General features: G+C 31.8%; 1 protein-coding gene across 1 annotated transcript in view; it reads right to left on the reverse strand.

Annotated features, from left to right (window-relative positions):
• The window catches only part of LOC114330851 (uncharacterized), a 527,398-nt gene that overhangs the window by 405,301 nt on the left and 106,573 nt on the right, over positions 1 to 15,524 (reverse strand). The window contains exon 4 of the mRNA XM_028280274.2: positions 6,906 to 7,107. Coding sequence (XP_028136075.2) covers positions 6,906 to 7,107 — 202 coding nt within the window. The remainder of the gene's footprint in view (positions 1 to 6,905; positions 7,108 to 15,524) is intronic.

Raw genomic sequence — 15,524 nt, forward strand, 5'->3', positions numbered from 1 at the left:
CTTTTTTCCCTTTCCTGACAGCAGTAAAATGTATTTTGAATTAAATAAATTACATACATTATATAAAAAACAATTTTTTGGACAACCTGTATAAATAATTATATTAATATTTATATTATTAAATAAAGAATTGAATAACCTTCCAAATGAGCTATCACATGACTCCTATTCTCGTTTAAAAAATTCATCTTTCATTACGTCATTACGCCCAGATGGATGACGTTTCTAATATGAAATATATGTCAAAAACTAATTGCAAAATAAAAATTGGACTATTTCGGTATTTTTCTCCAAAGTGGTCTATTCTCGAAAAAATGAATTTATTCCATAATTTTGAACCTCTCTGTATAATATATTATACAGCAACTGGTGTTAAGAAGGTGTTAAAATCGGTGATGAAATTGTTAATAACATCAGATACGCAGATGATACCGCCATGATGGCAGAGAGTCTAGAAGACCTTCAAACCCTGTTGAAGGCTGTTGAAGTAACGAATATACTACAAAGGGCTTAGCAATCAACACAAAGAAAACAAAATGGATGATTCTCGGAAAAATTAATATCGAAGACTCAGTACTAAAATTAGATAACAAAATCCTGGAAAGGGTGGAACACTTTAGATATCTGGGTAGCTGGATTGACTGGAGGGTGGACCAGAGTAGAACTTGCACGAAAAAGGTCTATTATATGGCGTCGCTAGAGTCCATTCATTCATGGTAAAATATTGCAAAGCCTCCAAATTTTGAAAAACCTCTTCGATTGACATGAGATTTGACATACACATAGCTAATATATCAAAGAAGAAAAGTGACACTGTGTCGAAGTGAGCTTTTGTCATGGGGGTGAGTTTTACCTCTTCTCTGAATATGTTAATTTTTTAACAAAAAAATCTTGTTTTTAGATGTTTTTCGCAAATACTTAAAAAAGTAAGTAGTGTATCGAATAAAATGGTATATGTATGAGGTTTCTAGATCCAGTAGAAGCAGAGTTGTAGCTAATGAAATTAATATAGGTTCATATTCTTCAAATTCCAAGTTGAATATTTCAATGTAAAATAACCAAAAAATGAAGAGCTTTTCGGGGAAAGCTCATTAAAAATAACGGTAGGGGAGCCCAAGCGGGGATTTTTGCAGTTACTCGAGCGCGTCAGATTATCATATGGGGAGAAACGTGGTACCCTGCAGATGTACTTCTACCATATATTGGCTCTTAACACAAGGGAGTTCGTTCAGGGGGGCCCGAAGAAAAAATACATCCTTAAAAATACTCGAAATGGTCAGATTAAGATATAAGTTAAATACCTGCAAAATAGTGTATATTTAAAAAATCTGACGATTTGAGCGGGGCGTACGGAAATGGGAAAGTCAAAAATTTTACAAATAAAGCGAATATTTCGTGAAATGAACGTCAGATCGAAAAACTAAAAACTACGTATTCAATATTTTTCAAAAATCTATCGAGAGATACAAAACATGACTCCCACAGAGAGGGGTGAGGGGTAAATTTAAAATTTTAAATACAAAACCCGCGATATTTCGCCAAATAAACATCATATCGAAAAACTGCAAAATACACTTATTCAATATTTTTAAAAAATCTATCGAATGGTACTAAATACCCATTTTTTATTGCAGACTTGGATTCTTTGCATAAAAATAAGCAACTTTTATTCAAAACATTTTTTCGAATTCTGGATAGATGGCGCTATAATCGGAAAAAATATTGTTGAAAATGCGAAGTCCCCACTAAAATGGAAAATTTTGCTTAACTTTTTTGGTTTTAGGACCTAATAATCACAACCCAATAGGTATCCAAAGCGCTCGAGTAACTGCACATTTAGCATACTTTGCTGCCCTACAATAAAAAAAAAACAAAAAATCCAAAATATTCAGAAATCCAAATCCTACATTTTTTTGCTCCTTGGGATTTTTGGTATCACTAACACACTAACATTACATAGAAGGTTTTTATATAATGTATTTGTATCATATGTACAGGGTGTTTCATTAATAATTGTCCATATGGTAACTGGACAAACCTTAGCACAAAATACGAAGATTTAACCTAAAACACTTAAATAAAATGTGGTTCCTTACTGAGTTACAGGGTGTTTTATCTAAAAATTTAAAAACTATTTTTGCTCAGCATTTTAAAACTATTTGACGTATCCTTTTTATACGTGGCAGAAAGTATAGGCACTATACAAACTACTAGATTATGTTAAACAAACGTTTATGGCTGTTACCAGAGACGTACGACGGGGGAAAGTGAATGGTTGACCCTTTCCAAATTCTACGCCACTGGCGAAATTGCTATTTTAGTTCAATTTTTGGATTCTCCGACACTTTCTATGAAAATAATATACTCTTCATTCGTAACGATAAAATCATTAGTTTTCGAGATCTTTGAAGTTAAAAATGAAACGACACAGTTATTTTGATTAATATTGTGTCGCTTCATTTTTAATTTCAAATAACTCGAAAACTAATCATTTTATGTTACGAATGTAAAGTATATTATTTACATAAAAAGTATTGGAAAATCAAAAAATTACACTAAAATAGAAATTTCGTCAGTGGCGTAGAATTTGGGAAGGGTCAACCAGCAACTATCCCCTGTCGTACGCCTCTGGTAGTAGCTAGAAACGTTAAATTATCTTAATTTAGTAGGGTGTACAGTACCTACACTTTTTGCCAAGTATGATAAGGATACGCCAAATAGTTTTAAAGTACTGGGTAGAAATAATTTTTAAATTTTATTCATATAAATAATATAATAAATTAATCAAAATAACTGTGCCGTTTCATATTTAACTTCAAATATCTCGAAAACTAATGACTTTATCGTTACCAATGAAGAGTATATTATTTACGTAGATAGTATTGTAGAATCTAAAAATGGCGTTAAAATAGTAATTCCTCCAGTGGCGTAGAATTTGAGAAGGGTCAACCATTCACTATCCCCTGTCGTACGCCTCTGGTAGTAGCTAGAAACGTTTGTTTATCACAATTTAGTAGGGTGTATTGTAGTCGCACTTTCTACCAAGTATGAAAAGGATACGTCGAATAGTTTTAAAATTCTGAGCAAAAATAATTTTAAAATTTTTAGATAAAACACCCTGTAATTCAGTAAGGAACCACATTTTATTTAAGTGTTTTAGGTTAAATCTTCGTATGTTGTGCTAAGGTTTCTCCAGTTAGTATATGGACAATTATTAATGAAACACCCTGTATAAGTACGTATATTGCACAGTCACTGAAGGTGGCTATCAGCTATTACATCCGATTTCGTTTAACCTCCATTGATTTGTATGAAAATTGGTGAGTGGTTAGAGGATATCTCATGGAGCAATGGTGAATGGTGACACGGTCACAACTTGCGCTTTTGCTCTGGGGGTGGATGCCATCCCTTGTTGTGGGTGAAAATTATTTTTTAAAAATAACCCCACAATTCGATAGAGGGACAAATTCGTAAATCAACACTTTTTGCGTTATTAAAGATCAATGATTTTAATTTTTCGTGAGAAAAATGCATGTTTTTAACCGATTTTTCATAAATAAGTCAAAAATTATAAGTTTTTGCAAAAAAGTTATTATTAATAAAATTAAAGCTAATAAAAAATTAAATAAACTTCTTACTAGAGAAACATTTTAGTGTTAACAAAAAGTGAGTTGTAGATAATTGAATATACACTAACCAGCACAAAATTCCGCTACCCAAAATTTTTGATTAAGTTTGACAATTTATAATTTTATTATTTGTTCTCCGATTTTTAATATTCTTGCACCAGTTTATAGGTACATGTATTGATATCGTTTGGTATTATGTCGGTAACACAAAAATTTTGCTTGCATGGTATTATACGGGGGGTGCATGGAAGCGTAGTATTTTCTCCTAACTTTAAAACATTCTGTGGAAAAATAAAAGAGCTGATTTTGTTTCATAGTCCTGTCATATTATCCAGAAGGTACCGCTAAAATTTTATTTTTTGAATTATCCGAATATCTCTTTTCTTGTAAGAGCTGTACCATTTTATGTAAATAAAAACACCGATTGGCTCATAAAATAGAGGTTGGATTGATAAGATTAGAATGGCCCGCATGCAGCCCAGATCTCAATCCTATTGAGTATTTATGGAATGAATAAAAAAAGCTATTCCTCGTCATCCTGGGCCTCCAGAAAATTTGGTACAGTTAAGGCCCTGGTAGAGGAATATCGGGCTATTCTCCAGGCAAAGATATCACATCTTTATTAGATGCCAAACAGATTGCGACCAGTCGTTGCTGTAAGAGGTGGACATACCCGCTATTGAATTGTTATGTTTTGTTTTAAATTTTGTTTTGTTTTATTATTTTAGTACGTTTGATATTTTTAATTAAAAAAAACTTCAAAGCAGAGTTTTTATTTACAGCTCTTACAAGAAAAGAGATATTCGAATAAACCAAAAAAACAAAACCTTATTAATACCTCCAGGATGATACAGAAGGAGTATGAAATAAAATCAGCCCTCCAATTGTTTCCACAGAATTTTTTAAAGTTAGGAGAAAATACAACGCTTCCATTCCCCGTAGAATGCCATCTACACAAAACATTTTTATTACCAGAATAATAAGAAACGACATCACTATATATACCTACAAACTGATGCAAGAATTTTGAAAATCGAAGTACAAATATTAAAGTTATAGACTGTCAAACTTAATCAAAAATTTTGGGTGGCGGAATTTTGTGCTGGTGTGTGTATATTTTTTTCGGGGAGTACCTAAATCTAAGTATTCAAGTTTAAATAACAGGAAAATGTTGCATTTTATAACATTAACTTATTAAACATTTGTCAAAGTACTTAGGAATATCTATCAAATGAGCCCCCGAACCAGTCGATAGCATTAAAATTTATCCACCAAAAATTTTTCAAAATTGATCTTTTAAAAATTTTTCTAAAAAATGTTATGGATTTTTTTAATAACTTTGTTAATTTTTAGGATATCAGGTTCAGCTACAAACCATTTGAAAGTTAATTCCAAAGAAAATTCCACACCTGTAATTTTGAACCAATCAAAATACGTTATTTTGACAGATCACCATGGCAACGGAGGTATTCTATCGGAAATTTTTTGCTCGTGGGGTACCCAACAGCGAATTATAGTGGAAATTTTTTGACGTTTACAATAACAGAACATTTTTGACAGACTGGTTTTTATTTGTTTACATAATTTAGTTTTGATTCATTTTCTATCACTTGTAGTTACTCAAAACTTATGTAAAATTGAAGAATATACTATTTTCTATCTTGAAATGGTATTCCCATGCAACTACAATGAGTAGAAATTACGAATTTGAAAGCCTAAATAATTGCTGACAAAGCTATGGCGCGCTATTAATCTGTTCATGCAGCTTTGGATTTTCAAATGCAAATTTGGTGTGGAATTTTCTTACCGAATACCACGCGAAGTCAAATTAATATCCGGAAATTTTTTTTTGATCATGAATATTTTTAGAAAATTTCCCTCGTCTGCAACTCGGGAAATTTTCAAAATATTCATGATCTCAAAAAAATTTCCGGAAATAATTTGACCTCTAGTGGTATTACTAGTGACTATTAAACCCCGTCGAATTTAATCTTTTAAACCCCTTACTTTTTTCACAATAAAATGTTAAATGGCCCCGGTTACATGGCTCTCGCAGCAAAATTTAAGCTTTAAACGTTCTTTATTAAATTAAATCTCGGTTATTTTTTATCCTAAGGAAGTAGTAAAAAAGGTAAAAGATTGGACACAGGAAAAACTAAAATTTGGGTATTAATAATTTTTAACGTATATTGAATATATTTGGAGCTATTATCAAAAGAAAATAAAAATTACGATAATTTTAAGAATTCTGATTTTTATAAATTATTTCTTTTTTTCAAAAATATGCATTCTAAACCGGTTAAAATTATCGATTCCATTACATATTCTAATATAAAGAAAATCTTGGATTACTATAAATTTTTAAATTTTTGTGGAAATGGCGTATGTTTTATTTTTCACTTTTTCCAAAAAAATTTGAAAGGGTTCTCTTATTTTTGTCATAACTTGCTTAATTTGGATGCTATTAACTTCTTCTGGAGCTCGTTTCATAGGTATTACAAAGTACTTTGAGAAGTGTTAAGCAGATATATTTTATAAAATGCATCGTTTTAGCCGTTATTTAGGCTTGAATACTTAGATTGGAGTACCCGTCGAAAAAAATATACATTCAATTACCCATAACTCACTTTGAATTAACATTAGTTTAGTTCTTTAAGTGAAGAGGAGTGTATTTAGTTTTTTATTATCTTCAATTTAAGTCAGAGTAATTTTTTGCAAAAGCTTATAATTTTTTATTTATACGTGATAAACACTTTAAAAACATGAATTTTTTTTTATTTATACGTGATAAACACTTTAAAAACATGAATTTTTTAAGAAAAAATAAAATCATTGATCTTCAGTACTTACCTCAAAAAGTATTGATCTATATTATTAACTTTTTATAACAAATTTTCTTAAGAATTTGTCATTCTATCGATTTATGGTATTATTTTTAATAAAATAATTTTCACCCACGAGAAGAGGTGGCATCCACCCCCAGCGTAAAAGCGCAAGTTGACATCATGTCACATTTGTTTCTTGACGTATCCTCTAGCTACTCATCAATTTTCATGAAAATCGAAGGAGGTTCAACGAAATCGGAGGTGAAAACCTTCAGTGACTGCACTATATATGTATTTTCTAATTTCTTATTTGGTCAGAGGTCAGATTGTCCTCAGGTCGTTCTAGCAGTGTTTAACGCGCAGCTATTTAGTTTACCTATTATTAATTTGTTAATATACTACTTAACAGAGACTAAAATTAATATTATTTTTTATTTAACAAATAACTTACATGCATTGGTTTCTTGGCTACCATTCTGCTTTGAAATTTTGCCGTGCCGCCTGGGAGGTCTTTCAGGAGGTGGTGGTTCCAGGTCATTGTTCTCCCCGTATTCGTTAATCAAAAAATCATCTGTTGGATGTCGACTGGGTTTAATAATTGTGGAAGTGACACATCGATCCAGTACAGGTTCGTACATAGTCGACCTGATGACCTAAAAGCAAGTTAGTTCAAATAATGAAATCGATGACTTAAAATTGAATAAATGATATTGTATAATAAGACGTTTCAAAGAAAACAAAACATTGGTTATGATAATTAATTGAAACAAACCTATTTATTAAATATTATCAGCGTTTTTGACATTAAAAATTCTATACAAATTGTTGAACGAAATGACTTCATAAGTGAAATAGTTTATCATAATTTTTTAATTTACAAAGCTTTATAGTAGGGGAGCCCAAGCGGGGATTTTTGCAGTTACTCAAGCGCATCAGATTATCACATTGGGAGAAACCTTGTACCCTGCAAATGTACCTCTACCATATATATTGGCTCTTAATAGAGGGGAGTTGGTTAAGGGGGGTCCGAAAAAAAATCTATCCTTAGAAAAACTCGAAATCGTCAGATTAAGATAAGGTAAGTTAAGTACATGCAGAACAGAGTATATTTCAAAAATCTGACAATTTGAGCAGGGCGTAAGCAAATGGGTGAATCACAAAATTTCACAAGGAAAAAGCGAATATTTTGCGAAATGAATGGCAGATCGAAAAACTAAAAATAGATGCTTCATATTTTAAAAAATTGCATCGAATGGTACCAAACACGACCCCCGCGGAGAGGGGTGAAGGGTAATTTTAAAATTTTAAATACGAACCCTGTGCCCTGCGATATTTCTCGAAATGAACATCAGATGGAAAAACTGAAAAATACACGCATTTAATATTTTTGAAAAATCTATCCAATGGCACCAAACACGAACCCCCATGGAGGTGGGGTGGGGGGTTACTTTAAAATCTTAAATAGTAGCCCCCATTTTTATTGTAGATTTGGATTATTTACGTAAAAATAAGTAACTATTTTTCGAGATATTTTTTCGAAATATGGAATTTGTGGAGCTATAATCGGAAAAAACGATTGTTGGAAATGGAAAATTAAATTAAAAAATGGAAAGTCCTCACTAAAATACAAAACTTAACTTAACGTTATTTTGATGTGAGGACCTAATCTTTACAACCCAATAGGTCCCCATAACCCTCGAGTGACTACACATTTAGCATACTTTCCTCCCCTACTACCACAGAATGTAATATATTCCATAACAATTCATATTTGATAAATTAGAGTGCTATTGCAGAAAAAATACTGAGAGAAATACATACAGAAATAAACAATAATATAATAATTGCGTATATCATGATTGCGTACAGATTATTATCCTAGAGTTCTATTTCTATGCATGCAGGATTTGATTTTAACCTTCATCGGGCGGCATAGGTACAATTGTAACTTTTGAGTTCTATGTGAGCCAAATACAACAAAGAAATATTTATTCAGTTCGCAGCAGGGGGCTTAAATTTTTCCTATCCCCATAAACGACGGCCTAGGTACATTTGTACCTTGTATTTTTTTTAATAAGTTATAAAAAGTCAATACATGTTGTATTTAAGTGATAGAATCAAAATACAAAAATGGATGGTAGTGTGGACTTTCGCAATACATAGATGTCGGAAAAAGAATTTTCGTCACACAAAGATAGAAAACATACTACACAACTCTTTCTCGTTTTAGGTTGTTTTTTCTTTTCGTTTTGACAAACATGGCAACTTCCGGTTACTGGAGTAGATCCACGAATGCTGTGAAATACCTGAGGAAGAGTATCTACAGCAAGACAAAGATCTTTAGAAAGATCCTTCAAAAACTTCTTGCGTTGGTTCTTTTTTTTGTAATGGATTGTGCTCTCGATATAATGTAGGATGCTAAACCAGTGACGTCAATCAAATTATAAAAAAATGCCAAGAGCCAAAGAAATGTTAGACGTGTGATTTTATACTCACCCAGCATTTTATCCATGGTATCAACCCCCCTTTAATTTTACTCTAATACTCAATCATTTCCGGCTACTTGTCCTGTTATATATGTTACCGGCCAAACCCGATTTCAGAACAAACTAGTTTGGCCTAGGCCAAACTAGTTTGTCCTAAGCGCATTAGGATAAACTAGTATGGCCTAAGCCAAATTAGTTTGTCCTATCCTATTGTTTTTATATCAGGATAAACTAGTTTACCCTAGTCGAAACCAATTTAATCTAGTCGAAAATAATTGATTACATATTGGTTGCTGATTTAAACGTAAGTTTAGAAGACACTATTAAGGGTATACACTATACCCTACAAGAGCGGAAGAATGGCCAGTGACAACAATAATACGAAATAAAATACGAACAGTTGAATTTGAGTTTGTGAGAAGGTGTCTACAAATCACCAGGTAGGATAGAATAATAGCAGAGGAAATATGAAACAGAATAGAAACAGGATGCTCAATTACAAAAAAGTTGTGGTAGTAAAAGAAGAGCCCTGAAATGGTACGGGCATGTACAAAGAATGACGGAGCACAGGTGGCCGAAAAGATTACTGGACTGGGACCCGCGGGAAGGAAGACGAAGAAGAAGTCCTGCTGTGAGATGGAAAACTTGCATAGGAAATGCTATGATAGATAAAGACCTCAGAGATGGAGACCTTTAGTAGGTACCATCATTGGATTATAAGCTTTCATTTCCCCTCTCATTTGTCATTCTACCTGGTATAATTACGGAGGAATTGAGTTCACTGACGGACAGACAGACGGACGGACGAATAGAGGGACGTGGATAATTCAACGTTTTCATATTTTTTGAAAATTGGTGAAAACAATATTAATTCGTATTCGATATTATTCGTAAGTGTACAGTGGAACCTCGATAACTCGGATTAATCGGGACCGCGGCCGATCCGGGTTATCAAAAATCCGAGATAGCCGGAGAATATGGTAAAAATTCATAAAATACGGTATACTTACAGATAAACTCCGTTAGAATTGAAATAACATGAAATATATTTATAAATATGCACAGTACCTACTCGTTAAAATTACTAAAAAAAACACCAAACACAAACGTAAGCAAACGGAAGCGAACAATACAAGACACACAATACAGTCACAACGATGTAATGTTATTTAATAACAGTGAAAATTAAGACCATTTTTTATAAAAGAATTTTTTAAATAGTCTTTCCTAAACAATGCTAAGACAGTTTGAAATAAAAAGGAATAGGTACTACAGACAGGTGGCTGTTGTTTCTGCGGCGTGTGCTATGAGTCATTTTTAATATCGTCTAGTTCAAATTACACACATACACATTATCTCTCAAATATTATATTGGGTCTAGGACGTTTCATCGCCGCCAGTTCATCGCCGCCGTTTCGATGCCGCCAGTTCATCGCCGGCCGTTTCGATGCTGCCGGTACATCGCCAGTGAGTTAATCGCTAACTGATATATTTCCGAATTTTCGACCAATTTTCGACAGTTACATTTATTATTAATTTTTAGTATTAATTAGGAATTCTATGAAATGCGAGATATGACCATTCCCGTTGCCATACTTAATCTTTTAATAGACTTTTAAACTTTTATAATATAAAATATAATTTAACACTACAAATTTAATATTGTTTAGTACCAAATTTAGGGGAAGTAGAAATAGAACAGTAAATTAATATAATAATATTTTTTATCTATTTATTTGTCATAAGTTTTGAACTGAATTTAACGTCGTGTCGTGTCATCTCCCATAAGACAAGATCAACTGACTTACTGGCGATGAAACGGCCGGCGATGAAACGGCCGGCGATGAAATGGACTGGCGATGAACCGGCGGCATCGAAACGGCGGCGATGAACCGGCGGCGATGAAACGTCCCATTCCGATTATATTACATACATTTTTATTGTTGAAAGGTTTGTCTGATAATTAACTGTTTTGATGGGAAATAAGCCACAATTAAATTGAAAAATACAAAATATTGAAAATCAAAATGTTTATCTGATGAAAATCGGTCCGGGTTAGCCGGACTTCCGGATTATCGGGGGCCTACTTTTCGGGGTTCCGCTGTAATTTTTTTTTTAATTTTTGGAGAAAACCTCATCCTATTATTTAATATTATTATATTATTTAATTATACAAGAATATATTGATTTATAGCATGTATCAATATCTTCATTCGATGTATCATACGATACAATATATCGATGTCTATTTTTGTGTCATCCCAGTTGGGATGTAATTTGGGAATTCGACGCATGTAAAGTCCTTACATGTTCGCTAAATTACTTTCGACTCGGCTTAATTGGTTTAGACTAGGCCGTACTAGTTTATCCTGAAGTGTGAGTCTTTATCCTGAAGTGTGTGCATTTATATCAGGCCTAGTCCATACTAGTTTATCCTAACGCGCGGCCAAACTAGTTTGTCCTGAAATCGGGTTTGGCCGGTAACGTATACATGGACGAGAGTAACACTACTGCTTTGTTTTTCTTTAGCAAATAAGATCATACAATAGCATCATGATTGTATGCACGATTTGTGGAAAAAATGTGTAGCTCTTTTATAACTTACTTTCATCTTTTATTATTTCTCTCTTATTTTTTCTAAAAGAGGAGCTAACGTCATATGATATGAATTCTAGATTTTAACAAGTTCAAAACTGGTAAAAAGTTATCTTTGGTGACATTTCGCCCAGAATCTTTATAAGACGTGACTAGATTCAAAACTGTTCGTTCGCAAACGTTAACTTGCGGGGAACCATACATATATGCTGTTTTTCAAATATAAAGGTGAATTTGTATGGAATAAGGTATTTAATGCATTACAAACCCAAAATACCATGTTTAGTGGGTTTGGAAGATATATATTTTGTAAATTTTGGGAGGCCTCTAAATAAAAACAATTATTGTTTATCTATGGATATGCATTGGGATGGTTTGTAGACTTGTTGCACAGTTTTATTCAGCATTGTCCAGACATCTCGTATGAGTGCAGCCATATCGGCTATTTTGCGTTATTGGCGGGTATTTTCGTTGTCAAATCTTATAAATTTCAGCATGGTCTTGAAACGATAGCGAGACATTGCTGCACGTATTAGTGGCAGAGACTCCATATTCTACATCTCATACAAGTTTTCTTTGTTGATTCTATGTATTCCACTTTTATCGGAATGTCGGCAAACTAAATGTAGAATCATTATAACTCATGATAATTTTAAGGTGTACACGTATTGGCAAGCATCAAAGAACTTAATGTGAATGAAATCTTCCAATTGAAATACAATACAATGCTACTCTTCCTAGAATTTGTTTACGACTACTATTTCCGGATCTATTGTTACAGTAATTTCAATAATTTACGATAGATAAGAAGGGTCACTTAAAAGGCCGCATATGAATTGCCTCCCGAAGAAGGGTTTCTTACCTGTCGCTAAAATGGTCACATACGAATTGCCTCCCAAGCTCTAATTAAATTGCATGCTTCTAATCTTTATGTGAAGGTGAGCCGTTGCCACATCTTCGTCCCTTTGTAAATTTTTGGCAAAATTGGTATTTTGTTCTTTAATTTATTTTATTTTCAGTCTTTATGCATTAAACATTATTGACAGTAGGCAATATTTATAAATGTCAACTAACTTATACATATACAGGGTGTAACGAAAAGATTGGTCATAAATTATACCACACATTCTGGGGTCAAAAATAGTTCGATTGAACCTAACTTACCTTAATACAAATGTGCTCATAAAAAGTTACAGCCCTTTAAAGTTACAAAATGAAAATCGATTTTTTTCAATATATCGAAAACTATTACAGATTTTTTATTGAAAATGGACATGTTTCATTCTTATGACAGGAACATCTTAAAACAAAATTACAGTGAAATTTGTCCACCCCATAAAAAATTATGGAGATTTTGTCCGCTTAAACTCCCCAAACTTTTGTGTACGTTCCAATTAATTCAATACTGTGGTACCATTAGTTAATCACAACGTTTTTAAAACTTTTTGTTTCCTAGTATTTTTTCGATAAGCCAGTTTTTATCGAGATGCCGCTTCTTTTTCAATATATTTACGTAAAAATTTTATGGGGATTTTGTTCCTTTAAACCCCCCAAATGGTTGTGTACGTTCCAATTAAACTATTATTGTGGTACCATTAGTTAAACACAGTGTTTTGAAACTTTTGCCTCTTAGTCTTTTTTCATAAGTCACCTTTTATCGAGATGTAGCTCTTCTTTTTCAAAATATACCTAAAAATGTAAATTATAAATAAATTTTCAGATTATTAACAGGTCTAAATATGTGGTGGATTCGACAAATATTCAAAATATCTCGATAAACACTGGCTTATCGAAAAAGTACTAAGAGGCAAAAAAGTTTTAAAAACATTGTGTTTAACTAATGGTACTACACTAATAATTTACTTCGAACGTACACAAAAGTTTGGGGGGGTTAAAATGGAACAAAACCCCCATAAAATTTTTATGGGGTGCACAAATTTCACTTAAATTTTTTTTTAAATGTTGCTGCCATAAAAATGCCACATGTCTATTTTCAATAAAAAATCTCTGAGAGTTTTCGACATATGAAAAACTCGATTTTCATTTTGTAACTTCAAAGGGCTGTAACTTTTTATGTGTGCACTATTGTATATAGGTAAGTGAGGTTCAATCAACCTATTTTGACCGCAGAATCTGTGGTATAAATTATGACCAATCTTTTCGGGATGATACAAAAATATAATAAGTATTTTATAGATTTATTAAAAATAACATCACAAAAAACTTATTTGGAAAATATTACAAAATGTGTATAGAAATATAAAATTACAAAATATTATGTTTCCTAAATTTATATGATACTACTCTGACAAATTCTAATCTATTTATTTTACATTCTCTTAATTCTAAAATTTTTTCATTTATAAGAAAATTTATTTTTTCTGTACTTTCCGTAAGAATTTTTTTGGTGTCGAAACAGTCAATTTAATGTAGGTATTTATTTGAAATTCTAAAATTATATTAATAAAATTATTAATGTTAGGATGAGGGCAGTAGAGAGAAGAATTATACTTGGAATGAAAATTTTCGCATGGGTTTGTGGTTCTTTGTAAGGATGAAGAGTGCTCAGCACAATGTCGGGTAACAACTTTCTTTTCTAAAAAGAAATATGTCGTAGTGTGAAAGATTTATGTTAATACATTTTATGTACACTGCATTAACCCTTAAACGCTCAAGGGTGGGTAAAAAATATCCACCTAATGCGTATTCCCTTGTAACATATTTATTACGTCTTTAAATTTTTTTCAAAAATTATCTATTGTTAAAAAGACAGCCCATTATCGAATGTTAATTTGGTTCTACCAATATTTTTGAAAATAAAAGCAGCATCTTGAGTTAAATATGGATGGGCATAAAAAGTACACCCTTGGCAAAACTTGTTAATAAAGGTTTCTATATAATTTCTCGTTGGTAGGAAGATAATCCATATAATTATCGATGTATAATTATATAATCTACATAATTATCCTCCAATGAGGAGGCTGAAAGAAAGAATATGGAGAAAATCGACAAATCTGAATTACTGGCTTTTACTGGTATGTTAATTTTGATGTACATTGTAATTTTGTTGTAAGGTTTGTGAATTGTTTATGTTAATATTTTAAAAGATGCTGTGTTAAAGTTGATGTTTTAAAAGATAGTACCTATTTAAATTATGATCTGGCAACATTGTGTCATTATACAGAGATTAAATAGACAAAATATCAGCCTAAATGATTAACGAAACGGAGGCATTTCGATTGTACTTGGGAGGCATTTCATGTATGAAAATATTTACCTGAAAAAGTGGGAGGCATTTCGATAAAGCCGACTTAAAAGCGCTTCTAATCTTTGTTTGTAAATCCGTAGAAGAACAAATTACCGAATATTATTATTTATTGCAATAGTACAAAATTTTTTAACCGGTTATGCTAGTATTAAATAATTTTGTCTTAAAACTAACAAATATTTCCCTTAAGATTATAGGGGAGTGCAATTAGAACGAAAATATGCATTGTTTCGGAAAAATTCAAACAAGCTTATATTTTTCTAAAACTTTTTTTGTTAGTTTATATACATGTTAAAGTAAAAAGACCTACTCGCAGATTTGGCCGCTAATTATTTATTAATTGTTTAAACAATAAGAATTGTTTTGTATAAATAATTTGAAAAATATCTTTGAATGCATCATTTTACTTTGATTAAATATGTTTCTATTTTGTTTTTGATTATGCTGAATCCGAAAATGTCATTTTACAATTTAAAAATTCTTATACAGAAGCTCTTATACAGTATGTCTGCGTAGCTAGGAAACACATGGAAAACTTTTTTATTATCAATTTTACGAAAAAAAGTTATTCTTCATAAAATGCTCTGGATAGTCAAAAATCTAAAACTCAACCGTCAGATATCAAATTATATTAATTTTATACGAGTTATGTCAAAAATATGAATTTCGTTAAAGAGTAAAGTATGTACCTTTATATTCCAGAATATCAAAAAATGCTATT

This window comes from Diabrotica virgifera, chromosome 5 (assembly GCF_917563875.1).
Source record: "Diabrotica virgifera virgifera chromosome 5, PGI_DIABVI_V3a".
Lineage (NCBI taxonomy): Eukaryota > Metazoa > Arthropoda > Insecta > Coleoptera > Chrysomelidae > Diabrotica > Diabrotica virgifera.